This window comes from Penicillium expansum (genome assembly GCF_000769745.1).
Source record: "Penicillium expansum strain MD-8 chromosome Unknown contig294, whole genome shotgun sequence".
In the NCBI taxonomy this organism is placed as follows: domain Eukaryota; kingdom Fungi; phylum Ascomycota; class Eurotiomycetes; order Eurotiales; family Aspergillaceae; genus Penicillium; species Penicillium expansum.
In genome coordinates, this window is record NW_015971224.1 from 248,260 (window position 1) to 264,473 (window position 16,214).

The 16,214-nt window shown below is 50.5% G+C and overlaps 5 protein-coding genes across 5 annotated transcripts; 2 read left to right on the forward strand and 3 right to left on the reverse strand.

Annotated features, from left to right (window-relative positions):
• Positions 1-316: 316 nt before the first annotated feature.
• PEX2_087360 (putative LON domain serine protease) lies at positions 317-3,212 on the forward strand (the record flags this gene model as incomplete). Its single annotated transcript, XM_016746006.1, has 3 exons — positions 317-779; positions 843-3,069; positions 3,125-3,212. The coding sequence occupies 3 exons, from the start codon at positions 317-319 to the stop codon at positions 3,210-3,212; spliced, it is 2,778 nt and encodes a 925-aa protein (XP_016601611.1).
• Positions 3,213-3,654: 442 nt separating this feature from the next.
• On the reverse strand, positions 3,655-6,323 carry PEX2_087370 (protein kinase RIO2; the record flags this gene model as incomplete). Its single annotated transcript, XM_016746007.1, has 7 exons — positions 3,655-3,931; positions 4,066-4,353; positions 4,486-4,659; positions 4,697-4,762; positions 4,963-5,953; positions 6,015-6,159; positions 6,261-6,323. The coding sequence occupies 7 exons, from the start codon at positions 6,321-6,323 to the stop codon at positions 3,655-3,657; spliced, it is 2,004 nt and encodes a 667-aa protein (XP_016601612.1).
• A 513-nt stretch (positions 6,324-6,836) lies between these two features.
• On the reverse strand, positions 6,837-9,828 carry PEX2_087380 (proteasome regulatory particle base subunit RPN1; the record flags this gene model as incomplete). Its single annotated transcript, XM_016746008.1, has 5 exons — positions 6,837-6,863; positions 6,915-9,227; positions 9,284-9,448; positions 9,516-9,580; positions 9,687-9,828. 5 exons carry the CDS (start codon positions 9,826-9,828, stop codon positions 6,837-6,839), a joined length of 2,712 nt encoding a protein of 903 aa, XP_016601613.1.
• A 606-nt stretch (positions 9,829-10,434) lies between these two features.
• On the reverse strand, positions 10,435-12,566 carry PEX2_087390 (uncharacterized protein; the record flags this gene model as incomplete). Its single annotated transcript, XM_016746009.1, has 3 exons — positions 10,435-11,570; positions 11,634-11,885; positions 11,945-12,566. The coding sequence occupies 3 exons, from the start codon at positions 12,564-12,566 to the stop codon at positions 10,435-10,437; spliced, it is 2,010 nt and encodes a 669-aa protein (XP_016601614.1).
• Positions 12,567-12,835: 269 nt separating this feature from the next.
• PEX2_087400 (mismatch repair ATPase MLH1) lies at positions 12,836-15,294 on the forward strand (the record flags this gene model as incomplete). Its single annotated transcript, XM_016746010.1, has 4 exons — positions 12,836-12,940; positions 13,010-13,189; positions 13,236-13,502; positions 13,555-15,294. 4 exons carry the CDS (start codon positions 12,836-12,838, stop codon positions 15,292-15,294), a joined length of 2,292 nt encoding a protein of 763 aa, XP_016601615.1.
• Between the last annotated feature and the right edge of the window lie 920 nt (positions 15,295-16,214).

Here is a 16,214-nt window from a genome sequence, read left to right on the forward strand (position 1 = left end):
AATAAGATATAAACTATAAACAATCCAAAGCAAATTCCTTGAATTCTTCCCCATGATCGTCACAACCTCGGCTTCGGGAGCTGGAGATTGGGAGACATGCGACTTATCTCCCCCGGACTTCCCAGCTACGCCCACGGCTGATTCTGGGCCTCCATCTCTCCTCGTCATATAATCCATTTACCTTTTCCCCTCTCCACCCTCCACATTCCACATTCCACATCCCCCCCATCTTCCACCTCTCAGACACTTCATACCTTCATCTCCCCGAATCCCCATCTTTGCCACCCCATTTCATCATCACGAGGGCTCGTACAAGATGGGATCCAACGGTAGAACCACCAAGATTCCCCTCGTACCTCTTCCCAAGGGCTCGGTTCTGCTACCCGGTGTGACTTTACGCATTCCAGTCTCCAACCGTCCCGATCTCGCCAATCTCCTTTCGTCACTTGTAGACAAGCCTTCGAAGCGAGATGCGAATACCATCACCTTCGGCTGCGTTCCACTCAACTCGCCATTCCTGAGCCGGGATGGACAGCAGCTCCTCGAAGGCGATGACTCGGACTCAGAGCGAAAGGAGGAATACGACTCGATTGACGCCGGTCAGGCACGCAAGGAGGACCTGTTCCGTTACGGAACTATTGGCAAAGTCATCGGAGTTCAGCGCCGGGCCTACTCCGAACCGTTCTTGCTTGTCCAAGGCTCGCAAAGATTCACCATTAAGAAAGTGCTGCGGGACCGGCCATACTTCGAGGCCGATGTCTTCATTCATGATGAATCCAGTTAGTTTCCAAGGACACAAAGTACAGAGACCACATGGCTAATCATACTTCCTATGTTTCTAGATTCCGGCCAAGGTGACGCAGAAGTCGCTGAACTATTCCAACAATTGAGACAGCTCTCTCGGGAGCTTCTTACCCTCCTGCGCCTCTCCTCCTTGCTGTCGGCAGCCTCCTCTCGTCTCTCGCCACTCGTTGCCCGAAAGTTCGAGCTCTATATATCAAAGACAGAATTGACACAGGCTGGGAAATTAGCCGATTTCATGGCAGACGTATCTGACGCAAGCTTTGAGGAAAAGCTACGTATCCTCGGCTCGCTGGATGTTAAGGAACGATTGGAGAGGGTTGTCGAGATCCTCACCAGACAGGCACAGCATATTAAGAGTAGCGTCAGGGTCACCTCAGTTGGCTCGACTTCGTTCCCATCCTCCGGAATGGATATCAGTCAGATTGACCCGCGTGAACGTGAGCTGCTCGCAAAGCGTGCGATTTCGGGTCTCTCCGGCATGACACCCCCTGGCGGGCGTGGCAACGACGAAGAGAAGGAGCCTAATGAAGTAGATGAGCTACAACAGAAGTTGAATGATGCAAAGCTTAGTCCCGAAGCTCGGAAGGTTGCGGACAAAGAATTGAAACGTCTGCGAAAGATGAACCCTGCCAACGCCGAGTACGGTGTTTGCCGGACTTACCTGGAAAACTTGTCAGAAATCCCGTGGGCCAAGGTGACAGAGGACCAGCTTGGACCGGACACATTGAAGAACGCCAGGAAGCAGCTGGATGAGGACCACTACGGCCTCGAGCGAATCAAGAAGCGACTGCTGGAATATTTGGCTGTGTTGCGCTTGAAGCAGTCCACAAACTTGGATGTTGAACGCCAGATCTCAGGACTCTCCAGGGACTTGGACGCCTCGGCAGTTGGAGATGTCGAGAAGGATGTCCCCCTGCTGTCAGAGTCTGACCGGGTTGCGTTGGAGACCCGCCTCGAGATCCTCAAGTCCAAGCGTATGACCGACAAGTCCCCTATCTTGCTATTGGTTGGACCCCCTGGAACTGGTAAGACTAGTCTGGCCAGGTCTGTTGCTGCCTCGCTTGGCCGAAAATTCCACCGGATCTCCCTTGGCGGTGTCAGAGACGAGGCGGAAATCCGGGGCCACCGACGTACATACGTTGCAGCCATGCCTGGTTTGGTTGTAAATGCGTTGAAGAAGGTCGGAGTTGCAAACCCTGTCATTCTGCTTGATGAGATTGACAAGGTCGGCGGCGCGAACTTCCAAGGCGACCCGTCCGCCGCCATGCTAGAGGTTCTTGATCCTGAGCAGAACCACACTTTCACCGACCACTATATCAATATCCCTATTGACCTGAGCAAAGTTCTTTTCCTTGCTACTGCCAACTCTTTGGACACGATTCCGGCACCTCTGCTTGACCGCATGGAGACCATCGCCCTGTCTGGATACACCACTGTGGAGAAGAGGCACATTGCCAAGCAACACCTAATCCCGAAGCAGATTCGATCCAACGGTCTGAACGAGGGCCAGGTAAACCTGTCCGATGAGGTGATTGATAAGACCATCACCTCGTACACCCGTGAGTCAGGTGTGCGCAACCTGGAGCGGGAACTTGGCTCTATCTGTCGCCACAAGGCTGTTCAATATGCCGACGCCGGGGACGCCAACCGCCTAGATGATTATAATCCTGTTGTATCAGTCGATGATCTGGAGGACATCCTGGGAATCGAGCGGTTCGAGGAAGAGATCGCCGAGAAACACGGTCGTCCTGGTGTGGTCACAGGCCTTGTCGCCTACTCTACTGGTGGCCAGGGTAGCATCCTGTTTATCGAGGTGGCAGACATGCCCGGCAATGGACGTGTTCAGCTAACCGGTAAGCTGGGTGACGTGCTCAAGGAATCTGTCGAAGTAGCCCTGACATGGGTGAAGGCACACTCCTTCGAGCTTGGTCTCACCCACGACCCCGGTGAAGATATTATGAAGAGCCGTAGCCTGCACGTCCACTGCCCCTCCGGCGCTATCCCCAAGGATGGTCCCTCTGCTGGTCTCGCCCACACTGTTGCATTGATCTCCTTGTTCAGCAACAAGCCCGTCCCACCGCAGATCGCCATGACTGGCGAGGTCTCTCTCCGTGGCCGGGTCATGCCTGTCGGCGGTATCAAGGAGAAATTGATCGGTGCTCTGCGCGCGGGCGTCAAGACGGTGCTGCTGCCAGACCACAACCGCAAAGACGTCAAAGAGGTTCCACAGGAAGTCAAGGATGGTCTGGAAATCATCTATGTTAAGTATGTCGTCTCCTCCCAACCTTGGTTTCGTTCACCTGCTAACAATTGTTCACAGGAATATTTGGGAAGGGCTTCATCGGGTCTGGCCCGATGCCCAGTGGCCGGGCCACCAACAGATGAATTTTGTTGAGAGCCGACTGTGAACCGTTTATAACACCTCAAGTTCAAGTCGTTCCGCCTCTCTCTCTCATCTGTTGTCCAGCATTCTGGTCTCCCCCACCCTCATTTTTGCATAGCGTATAATAGCCCCAGGCCCCAGTGACTTGTATTTAATCAGCTTGTCTTTTATGATGCGTTCATGCCAGTCAATATTTCGTGTCTATATCACTCAACATATCGGGTTTCTTTCTATCGCTAACACCACAATTCATAAAATATATTTTACCTTAGATTCAAGTAAACCTTGACCAGATCAGAAAAGATGATACGCCATATTCAAGATGTATACAATCTACCCAGAGTATAATACACAGATCCAGCCAAGCTAACATGGACCAGAAGATAGAGCAAGAAACACCAATTTTCCCCAATGGAGGGAGAAAAACAAACCATTCAGAACAATGCAACGAATCCCATCAAAAACGATTACCGCGCTCCGTGCTTCCGTCCCTTAGCGAACCAAGCCGGCAGCGTAGAAGCAGGGACGAAGCCGCCATTCTTAGCCGCCTGGTGTGGCTCCAAGCCCATAGCCTTCCATGTCGGTCTCCAAGTCTCCTTCTTCTCGAGCAGCGCCTTGGCCTGCTCCTTGTAGGCCTCGCGCAACTCGCGATCGGGCTGTTCACCCTTGTTCGGCTTGGGGTTCTCCTTTTCTTGTAGGTCGATCTGGAACTTCTCGGCCTTTGACCAACTCTCATGCTCCCAGCTATTGGCGGAAATTGGTTAGTTATGATGATCAGTTTGATTAGAGGTGCATGTGTAGTATTGGGAATGTAGGCAGGGAAAACAAAGGAATTGAACTTGAAAAGAACCAGAAGGGTGAGAATGGGCGTCACATACGGGGTCAGATCCTTTGGCTCCTGGGGGTACACGAAGGGCTCCTTCAATTCAACAGTCATGCGCTTCTGCGACTTAGGTCGGCGCCATGGGCCGAAACCCTTGCCATCGCGCGAGATTCGTGTGATTGGTTGTGCCTGGACGTAACTGCGGATGCTGAGGGTTCCGACTCCGTACAAGTGCCATAGGTAGCTGCGGAGATCGAACTTGTTGAAGTTGAGGGGGACGCGGAATTGAGCATATCGGGGGGTGAGGTTGGGGGTTCGGACGAGAGCGACGCGGAATTCAGGCCTAATGTGGCGAGAAATTAGCTATGGTGTTTCTTTGTTTTGTGGCAAATGTCCAATTGAGCCGGTCAATTCTGCTGAGATGTTGTTTTTGATCGAGCGGAGTTCGGGTTCTTGGAAATTTTGGGCAACGTACAGGTACACGGGCTTGCCGACGACGCTGGGCCATTGGGTTTTGGGAGGTTGCTGGACACCAGCCTGGTTTTGCAGGCGGCGAAGTGCTTTCGCTTGAACGCTGCTGAGACGCACCATCGTGTTGTTGAGTGGAGGAATCTGGAGGTTGGAGGTGCTTGCGGACCGCGCATCAAAACTGCGTTGGCCGATCTAGTCACATGACTTCGATATACACGCCAGTAGTGAACGACGCAACACTCAAATCTTGGATGTTCAAGCAAGAGTCGGAAATGATTACACTGTATATTTAGTGTAGTATTAGGTATATGTTTGATGTTTCTTCCCTAAACGAAGAGTTTGAGATGCTAGAAGATATTCCTTGATAGGAAATTTTGAAACCTATATTACATGCTTTATTCATCGTAAATAGTCATTAAAAAAGCCCAAGATCGTTTCCTTTTATTGCTCCGCCGATCCCGAGACTCGAAGTTCTTCTAACCGCTTGGTGCTGTCATCGACATCTTCAGAGTCCTTGGTCTCGTGGGCATCACTGGCCTCCTCGGCTTCAGATCCAGAATCTTCCTCATCATCCTCATCCTCATCCTCATCGTCATCATCGTCGCTATCCTTAGAAGCCTCTCCATCTCCTTTGACTCCCACGTCGGCCATGTAAGCCTCGAGCTCACGGGCCATCTTGCGTGAGAAACCTGAGGCTTCAACTTCGACATCCAGGCGTTTGCCAGGGTTCTTAAGGAGCTTCTTTCTAGCCTCGGCGAAAGTAGGGCCCTTTGAGTCGCTCACAAAGTGGAACTTGCGCTTGAAGTAACGCTTGATACATTCCACATCACGGTCGAAGTACATTTCGGCGTTAACGTGGTCAACAGACAACATCTGAGGGAAATCAATGAGAACCGGGACCAGCCGGATATGCTCATCTTCCTCTTCCTCAGTGAGCTCTTTGCCCTTCATTTCGGGGTCTAGCTCTTCCTTGATAAGGATATTGAACTCGTTGAAGTCACCATGGATAAGACCGTATCGCGCAAGATCCAAGATCATGTTCATAAGCTCGGAGTATAGCCCAGCGGGGTTGGCGACTTTTGAGATTTGGCGCAGAGGGAAAGCATCAATTAGACTCATGACGATGGTGTGTCGGTTCTGGGCGATGGGTTCGGGGACGGAGAATCCGTTCTCGCGCAGAGCCTTCATGAAAGCGAACTCCTTCATTGCTGCCAATCGAGACATGTACATCCATGAGGCTGAGCTGCGGTGTCGTAGGTAGTCACGGTTCGTCTTGACTGTTCGGAATGAGATACGGCCGAGACGGTGGATTTTCATAATGCGCTGCGCTCCGCTGCTTTCTGCCACGACGATAATGTCTGATTCCTTTCCCACGCCGATTTGGTTGCCAACTGAATAGATGACCTTTGACTTTTGGTGCGCGTTCAGCGCAAGATAATCCAATCCTCCGTATGCGAGTCGGTAGCCGTCATCTATATGTAAAATACTTGTATTAGTGATAAGATCAGACACAGAAGTAAATGAAATGCATACACTTGGCATTCTTGACCTTTGCAATCAAGTTGATTTTCGCGAGGTTTGAGATTGCGCGGTTGACACCGCTGCCGCCCCGGAGGCCCGAAAGTTGCGAGATCAACGGTGTTGGAACGACCTCATGGTTTCGGCTGCCAGCTTCACACTATGACAATTCACATGTTAGCTAATGAAGAATGCGCGACAGAATATCCCCCAAAGAAAGAACATCGCGGGGTAAACCCAAGAGGAGGGGCCGATAAGTACCGCTGCAAGAACTCGGAAATCCTCGTTGGTAAGGTAACGAATAGCCTTAGCGTCGAGTTTCATGGTTGCGAGGAACTGAAGGAGCTTTTCACTTTCTTCTAATTTCCTTGAATTGATTCGTTGGAAACCAGAACTTCAAGACGAGTTGAGCCAGTCAACGATACAGCAGAGGAAAAAAGTTGATAAGAACCTAGCCCTAAGCCCTATTTCCTATCCTGGATGAGAACCTTGATAGCTTCGCCTTTGTTTGGATAGCACCAGGCGATAATTACAAAATTCTGGCTGAATATCTTTCAAATGTAGATAAAAGGCAAGAGATGAGTTCCAGATGGGTGTCTCTACTCGTAAACACCAGGCTTCACAGATCCACTGATGTCCAAAATACATACGGAGTAGTCTACTCACAGACTCTAGCAGTTGTGGTAGAAGCCAAACAGAAATAAAAGTTGTAAAATAAATCCATGCTATTCTTCATTCGTTCTGAATACATTAGATCCAACGATAACCCGACCACTATACGAGTCCCGCTGGTTGCGAGCAATGGATGTAAATCGGGGAATATCTAGTCTAGCTTGCTTATTCGGGGCTTTCGTAGTCCGGGTTCTGGAAGATAGGTTAGTACTGGCAATTTGGATCTGAGATAAGGAAACTTACTTTGCGCAAGATGACCAAACCTTCAAGAGTGCTGCTCAGAGGGATGTACTGCTCATCCTCAAGCTCAGCTCTCTCACCATGGGACAGAAGGACTGGTGTGCTCTGAGTCTGCCATCCAGTGATGGTCTTAGGGCGACCCGCTTGGCCGACCACGTCCACAGCTTGACCGACGCGGACGTTGACGGTAAGTGGCTGAAGGTCCTCGTCGAGAGTAATAAGGAAGCGGGGGAACATGGCGGTAATGAGGAAGTAGAGCAGGTAGTGGTGTTCAGCGAGGATGAATTGCTTAGCATCGATGAGTGATACAAGCACAGTAAGCAAACCCGCTGCTGAGACACGGGAAAGGACCTGTCGGTCGGTGTGGAAGGGGTTAAGAGTCATGGTACCCTTGCCCATGTGTAGGAGACCCTGAGCGATGCGAACCATGAATAGTGAGTTCTGGTCGCGGTGGTAGTAGCTGGCCAATTGCCGGAGAAGCTGTGCAATACGCGCATTGTTGGTACCCGCGCCACAGAGACCCATGGCGAAGATGGCATTAATAGCAACATCGTTGTCATTGTCGTGACTGTAACGGGACAGTGTATCGTAAACCTTCATTTGTGGGTTGCTGGGGCTGATTAAACCCATAGCCAGGGGAACTGCCCGGCGAATGTTGCTAGATCCGTAGTGCATGAGGTGACCGAACTGGCGGAGAATCATATCCTGTCCGACATCCTCGCCCATGGAAATGAGAGACAGGCCGAGAACAGCGTATGACTGAACAAGCTCATCGCCCTTGTTTTCCTCCTTCTCCTCAATTATGTCATTGCAGATGTGCAGAAGCTCTTGTAGCTTGAGCACTGTACCAGTGCCTGCCCAAGCGCATACTGAGGCAAGGACTGAAGTGGGCTTAGCCATTGGGTGGTCAACTGCCTTAAGGATATCAAGGATAACGTCAACCTCCTCTTGGCGGCCGAAGTACAGAAGTGCCAGACCAAGGGCCATGAACCTCGTCCACTTGTCCTTGAGCTGCTTCTGACGCTCCTCGTCCATCAAGGTCGTCGCGATTGCCTCGCTAACCTGGTGGTTTGATGAGCCGACAAAGATGAGACCCAGGGAGACTGCTGCCATGGCAGACAACTGCATGTCGAGTGAGGCATCCTCCACAATCGGAAGGAGAACCTCAAGCAGTTCTTCCTTGTTGGAACCGGCGTATGCCAGACCAAGACCCATGATGGACGCAACTCTCATCGGCACGTTCTTCGCCTCAAGGTTGTCAGGGTCACTCAAGAGGGCAAGGGCGGGGTCGGAGTCAAGTCGGACGCCGGAGTTCAGGATACCAATAGCGAGCAGTGCACCGGCCTTAACCTGGTCTTCTTGCGCGTAGGTGAACTTGTCGATCTTATCCAGCCCATCCTCGACATCACGGTGTAGCAGCATGCCGAGCGACGCAGTTGTGGAAAGCATGCCATCATCCTTGGTCTTCCACACCCATGGGCCCTTATCGCCCTCCACTAACATCATCTTATCGTTACCAAAGCCGGCGTTAGCAAACGAGTTGACAAAGGCGCTGGCCAAGTTGTGTCGTGCGGAATCAAGATTGGTGAGGCCGGCTCCGCGACTGCTCTCGAGATGTGTCTTGTAGATATCCTCCGGCATCTTGGGGTCCAGAATGTTGAGTTCCTTGGCCAGAGATTTGAAGTGCTTCGGAATGGAAGTGTTGTTGAGACAATCAGCCAACGCCTCTCCCTCCTCATCCTCGGCCGGGAGGTCGAGCCAGATCTGCTGCCGGGCGACAAGGAAGGCCATCTGTTTCTTCAAAGCCTTGTCAGTCGTGGCGTGAATGTCACTCTTGATAAGATCAGTGTCGTTCAACCGGATAGCGAGCACGATCGCTTGCGAAAGTTTGTTGTAGCGGACGTAGATCCCGTGGGCGGTTCGAAGGAATTGCTGATCTTCAGGGTAAGTGAGGAGATTGACCATGCTGACCATATACAAGCAGACTCGAGCGTATGTGTTCTCGTCAACGAATTGGGGAATATCTTCGATGATTTCCAGTTCGCTCATGAGATCAACCGCATCGGCTTCGGCGTTGTGACTCAGGAAATAGGGGACCAGCGACAAGGCAAGATCCACTAGATCTTGAGTATCCTGGTCTGCGTTCAAACGGTTCTGATATTCCTGTCCGATTTCCAGCGCGAGATGTCGGACATACTCGTGACCCCAAGAGCCAAGGTCCTCCGATTTGGCCAGCAGGCGGTATTTGATGGTCTCCAGCTTCTCTTCGTCTCCGTAGGTCATTCCAAGCACGGACAGCATATCAGCCAACGAGTTCTATGAAATAATATTATTAGATCGACACAAAATAATGGAAGCGCTGCGGAACCAACCTGGACAGGGCCTGGGGCCCATTGCTCGTATAGCCCTGCAAGGTCATCATAATGCGGTCGGAGGAATTTGAGAGGCTTAGGAACAGCTGTCATGGAGGATGTAGAAGTCTTGATGAAGTTCTTGATTGCGTCCAAAGCAGGTCCATAGAGCGTGGTATCGGGTTCCTATTGAGAGGAAAGAAGATGATTAACGTCATTGTGCTATGCGCATGGGACAGGAGAGTGACGGTACCTTTAACCGCTCAACGAGCATCTCAAGTTCGCTCTTCAACTGCTCATCTTCTTCACTAAGTTCATCTGTACATAATTTTGTCAGCATGTTGCTTTGAGTGCTACCTTGGACACTTGAGAGAAACCACATGCTCCGTTGCGAGAACCTGGGAAATGCCTTATCGCAACGTACCATCTGGAGATGCCTCATCTTTCTTCTTTTCGTCTACTGGCTTCTCGCCATTTTCGCTGTTCTTTCCGTTCAACTCGCGAACATCATCAACCTTGCCCTTGCCCTTGTCGGCGGAGGTTGGCCGTTCGCCCTCGTTGGCCATTTCTGATGGTAGCTGGGGACCAAGTCGGGGGGAGATCGAAGCGGCGTGGGAGAGGTCGGTATCAAGCAGATGAGCAGAAGATAGTGTTACAAAGCAGAAATAGATGAAATTCTGCAAGGAAAGTGTAATGCAAGTGGATTGTAAGCTGGTGATGGAGAAGCAGAGCTCGGTCTGGTGCAGCTCCGGAATTGGATTACATAAGATGCCAAGCCCTGCGGAAGGCCCTCGTCATTGTTTTGGATTTCCAATGCGACGACTTCAATTCTATGGCTCGAATGCTTATGACTCTGATTTACTTGAGCGTATGTTCAAAATGAAATTCAAATTTCCACATCCCTGTTTATATATAGGAAGCTTCTCTGTATAATTAATGGTTTTTACTGCCTTCGTATACAGCTACAAGAGACATCCAAAAACACGTCGGTATGTTCTTCCACATAATGCTTCTAATATGATATTGGGCCAAGTAGGCCAGATTATTGAAGTCTTACATAGCCAAGAACACAGGCCACATGTACGGCCGACTATTCTCGTGTATCCTGAACTCGGTAAACATGCCGGTAAAATGACAACTCAAATCCTGGAGATTTCGCCGGGAATTCATTCTTAAATGCAAAATAATTGGTCTGTCAAGGGCTCATCAATCTTGCCATCTCTGGCACATCCTCCGAAATGAGTACGAAACTGTCTGGCATATTCTTCCGTCTGTTTGCTGTATGCCGTAGCCGTTAATTCCTCTCCATCGTATGAAAGCAGAGGCAGAGCATCAAGATCGGGGAGACCCGAAGAGAACAAGTCAAGCAGTGGCATAACAGTTGATGCACGGTTCAGCGGTTTTTCAATAGACCCCAACCCGGCAGAAATCCCACCTGTACGCGGTTGAGTTGGATCATGAATGACTTGAGTGGCTTCTTCAACCGAGCTTGCGGGATTGCTATTCTCGAATTCTTCTGGGGTCTGATATAGCTCGTTGTGTACTGTGGCAATCGAAGAAGATTTGATGCCTGGGAATGATGGGTATAGCAGATAATATCCTTTGGCACGGATCATCTCGAGCATGTGTTCCATAAAAGCCGGATATTTCTCCGATATAATCTTTGTTTGGGAGGCCTCCGCGGATTGCGGAGTTGACAGGCGCTTGGCCATGAAGGAATGAAACTCCGCCCATGCATCACCAAAGTACAAAGCTGCATTACTATTGGGGGCCTGCCAGAGGAACGAGGGGAGAAACTGTTCTTTGCCTTCAACGGTCATGGGCGGCGGGGTAAAAGATTGGCTATCAGCCGTGGGTTTGAATGATGGCAGTTCAAGTGAGATGCCGATCATATTGGAAAATATGCGCTTGGCCCGGGCAGACTGCTTGTAGTTCAGTACAGCAAACTTCAGATAGTGATAGAATGACGGTGCGAGCTCGGTCTGTGGAGATAGCAGAAGCAAATGTGTCACCTCAGGGTCCCGTGGATAGAACGACTCCACGGTTCGAAGCGATGATTCTGCTGTATCCATGTCATGCGGTTGGATGCGCCGCCGAATAGTGATTCGGCCAGAAAGCTGGTTCAACCCGCCCAAATGCTGTAGAAACAGGAGCAACTGCGAATCTACCCGCCGAGGCAGCTCTATTGTCAAACTTGGAGCCGATCCTAAATAGTCGGCTGCATCTAATGACTTCATAAGCCTGATCAACGACCCAGAAGACTCGGAGGGTGCATGCACCACCATTTCGATTTGTATTTTATTCCACGCTATTGCACGTACAGTCAGCATCTCCAGACAAGACATACCAAAGAGGGGGGGATATAACTTACACCGAAGAGCTTCGCTGTCCAGCGAGGCTATCCACATAAGGTCTCTTGAAGCAGTAGAGAGAGCAAGGTGAGGAATGCCATTTTCTTGAGAATAGACCTCAACCCCGTCCCAGAAAAAGGAATCCTCCCACCCCTGACCTTGTGTAATGATAACCTCGGGGCTGAGGTAGATTTGTATGTTTTGCAACCCTCCTATCACGGACCGCTTCATACGGCCATCGGTAGATTTGGGTGCATAGTCCGGCCGAGCATCTGTTAGTTATCGCCAAGTCAGCAAAACGCGTTCGACTATCATAATCTCAATATCATACCGTGCCATGTCATTGGACATTCACTATCTCTGATTCTGTTAACTTCCTTGATTCCTTCAATTGAAACATCCTCCTTTCCCATCAGGGTGAAATGAACATAGTTCAGCCGCTGATTAGCCATCCGACAAGCTAGGGGCAAAAGATCCGACACACTGTGGAGACTTGACGCTGCAAACACAACTGCACGACTGGCAGCCTTCTGCGAATACTTGTAGCGAGGAAGAGAGTGGGCCAACTCGTAGAACTTGATCATCCCATCGTAAGCTTCCTCCTTTCGGTTTGATTCCGATACCTTGACAGGTGGCAAATTGTCTGGCTGTAGAGTGTCTGGCTTGAGCACAGCAGGTGGCTTATCTGAGGCACCCAATCTGGCAAGGCTTTCTTCTCGTAGCTTCGCAATCGCAGGGTCGAACCGATCCGCGGCGGGTGCTAGGTCTGTCGGCATGTGCTTGAAGAACTCATAGACGAGAACAAGCGCAATGATAGCGAGCAGTAATCGGCGAGGTCGAGGCATGGCTCGGTGCTGCCGAGGTAGGAAGCGCGCTTGATCAGATGGTCGATGGTCGTCATCTTTCTTGCCCATCTCTTCATCAGCCCGAAGGGGCATCTTTGCGGGGCTCATTATGTGCGCCTGAGATGATTAAGGGCAAGCTCCGTGAGCTCCGTGGTTCCCTTTATGACATCGAAGCAACGAATAGATGCAGAGGACAAATGCGACCGAATCGTTGCATATTCATTGCGAGGGGAAGAATACAGCGGAGCAAACGATCTCCGCAAACAATGACGCCTAGGCTCTCTTATCGCCTTATCGGGTCTTCGCCTTTTCTCCAACTACGCGTACTTCGCAATCCAACCCCCCAGCGAACACCTTCCTGATATCAGAAATTCATGATGGAAGAAGACGATATGAATATTGAGCCTGTCGATCAACGCGGCACCAAGCGCGCAGCAGAGGAAAATGAGCCTCTGGAGCCCCCTAAACCCAAGAAAATTAAGGTAAGGTGACGCGTGCGCATGAATCCTATCGTATACTATCACATAGAACAAATACTAAATCCCATACAGGCCTTGGATCCCGATGTTGTAAATAAAATTGCTGCTGGGGAGATTATCGTTGCTCCAATGCACGCGCTGAAGGAGCTCATCGAAAACGCCGTCGATGCTGGCTCCACCTCAATTGAAGTCCTAATCAAGGAAGGTGGCCTGAAGCTACTCCAGATTACTGATAATGGACATGGCATTGATGTAAGTCAACTTTGATGTTACAACAGCCGTATCTAACACTATCTAGCGAGATGATCTCCCTATCCTCTGCGAGAGGTTTACTACATCTAAGCTCAAAGAGTTTGAGGATCTGACCTCCATTGGAACATACGGGTTCCGCGGTGAAGCTCTAGCTAGTATCAGTCACATCGCACATCTAACGGTCACAACGAAAACTGCTGGATCCAGCTGCGCCTGGCGAGCACATTACGGAGATGGCAAGTTGATACCGGCAAAGCCAGGCCAGAGTTCTGCACCCAAGGCAACGGCTGGTCGAGGAGGAACTCAGATCACCGTGAGTTAAACAGATGAACATATGGTATAATTTCAAGCTAACAAAGCCCAAGGTCGAGGATCTCTTCTATAACGTCCCCACTCGACGAAGAGCTTTCCGCTCAGCAAGCGAGGAATATGCCAAAATTCTCGATGTCGTCGGCCGATACGCAGTGCATTGCTCAGGGGTCGCTTTCTCGTGCCGCAAGCACGGAGACTCTGGTGTGAGCATCTCGACTCCAGCTAGCGCAAATACGGTTGATCGGATCCGCCAGATTCACGGCAGTGCCGTGGCGAATGAGGTCGTTGAATTCAAATTGGAGGACACAAAGTTCGGATTTCGCGCATCCGGCTTGGCTACCAACGCCAACTATCATGTCAAGAAGACAGTGATCCTGCTTTTCATTAATCATCGCGCGGTGGAGTCGACTGCCGTTAAGCGTGCAATTGAACAGACATACTCTGCCTTTTTGCCCAAGGGCGGCCACCCTTTCGTCTATCTTGATCTCGAGATCGAGCCTAGCCGCGTCGACGTCAATGTACACCCGACAAAGCGCGAAGTGAATTTCCTAAATGAAGACGAGATCATCGAGCTTGTTTGCACTGAAATCCGATCCAAGCTGGCTGAAGTCGACTCGAGTCGCACATTCCTAACACAAAGCCTCTTACCTGGCGTGCAGACCATCGAGTCTCTACAAAATGATCAAGGCACTCCAGTCCACGAGAGAACAGGAGAGGCACCAAAAGCCGGAGCGACACCCAAAACCCCCGCAACGACAAAGAGACCCTACGAAAACAACCTCATCCGAACAGATTCCAAAGTCCGCAAAATCACAGCAATGCTAGGCCCAGCCACAGCCTCGCCTCGCGACCCAAACAACCCAAACGCCCCCACAGAAACCGACACCCCAACGAAACCAATCCTAGACGACGGCCTCCAATACGAAACAACAGATCGCCAACCCCTCAAGATCGCCCTCTCATCCGTCAAAAGTCTCCGCGCCTCCGTCCGCTCCGAAATGCACAACACACTAACCGAGATGTTCGCATCCCACACCTACGTCGGACTAGTCGACGAGCGACGGCGACTCGCAGCAATCCAATCAGGCGTGAAACTATACCTAATCGACTACGGCCTCGCATGCCACGAATTCTTCTACCAAGTAGGCCTAACCGACTTCGGCAACTTCGGGGTAATCCGACTGGACCCAGCGCCGAAGTTGGTAGATCTACTGAAAATCGCCGCAGAATCAGAACGGCAAGAACACTCCGACTCGAACGGGGAAGAAGCCGATTCCATCTTCGCCAATGCACCGGAGATGATAGCACGCACGCTCGTCGAGCGTCGCGAGATGCTGAATGAGTACTTTTCGCTGCAGATCAGTCCCGACGGGGACTTGCTTGCTATCCCGCTGTTGCTGAAGGGGTATCTGCCGGCGCTGGCGAAACTGCCTCGTTTCCTGCTGAGGCTTGGGCCGTATGTGGACTGGGGTAGTGAGGAGGGTTGTTTCCGTACGTTTTTGCGTGAGCTAGCTACTTTCTACACGCCTGAGCAGCTTCCGGTTCTTTCACAGACAGTTACCCAGGACATGTCGGGGGAGTCGGCTACGCAGGGCCCGGTGGTAGCCGATGGCTCTGGGATCGAGGGCGAAGATGCTTTTGTTAGGGCCCGTCGTGCGCAGATGGTTCGCATGTTGGAGTATGCTGTTTTCCCTGCTTTGCGTGCACGGCTGGTTGCCACGTCACGATTGCTGCGGGGTGTGGTTGAGGTTGCAGATTTGAAGGGACTGTATCGGGTGTTTGAGCGCTGTTGAGTGGGGCTATTGTAAGATCATACAGTTGTATCATACCGATTTATATTTATGAATAATGAATGAATATCTATCTGCTTTTCGGCAGGGATTCAAAGGTATGCACTAGTGATCTAAAATCTGGTTTGTATGCCGTTTGCACGTCTGGCTTGATATTCACGTAAACCTTAGGGATCTTAAATCGAATCGAAAATGCGCGAAGCTCAGATGAGAAGAATACCATTAAAATGATCAGCAGAGACGCTTGTGATCGCCGAGCTTGTAACCAAGCCATGTTCGCGCCAACCCTAGATAACACATAACCCAAAGCCCCAGGGGAAAGGACTGAGAGAAGAGAAAAGAGACGCGAAAGAAAGATAACAACGAGACCGCAAAATAATAAATCAAATGGATATGAATGTTGAGAATCGAATAAGTATCTTCTCCAAAGCTCCAGTTCAAACTTGCAGCATGGCATGAAGACATAACCCCTGGACAAGATGAGGTGTATGTTGAGAAAATGCTGGTAAATGATATGGGCTGAAATAACAGTGCAAATACCGGATTGCTGGATGAAACAGAATCAAGAGAACAGAAGCTGAAAATTGGAAATTGAAAACAGAGAGACAGAATAGGCCGAAATCAAGAGGTAAAATCAACAAGATGGGCTAACGGAGAAGAAACAAAATATTGGGTCGAACAGAGGTCGAACAGAGACAGCAGAAAGTCATTGCATCGTGGATGGTGGTGCAATATCTCCCATGCCCTGAGGTCTTCAAAACGCCAAGCGCCAAAGATCAATCAAGAAGTCGTCCCTTGTTCGTAGAAATCGTGTAAAGTCATTGTATCGTAGTGTGTAGTATCTCGCAGGGATGAGGCGACAAGAACACGCATTAAGAAAATAGGTTTGGTGTTCGGGCCATCGTAACGCCGAGTATTGACCG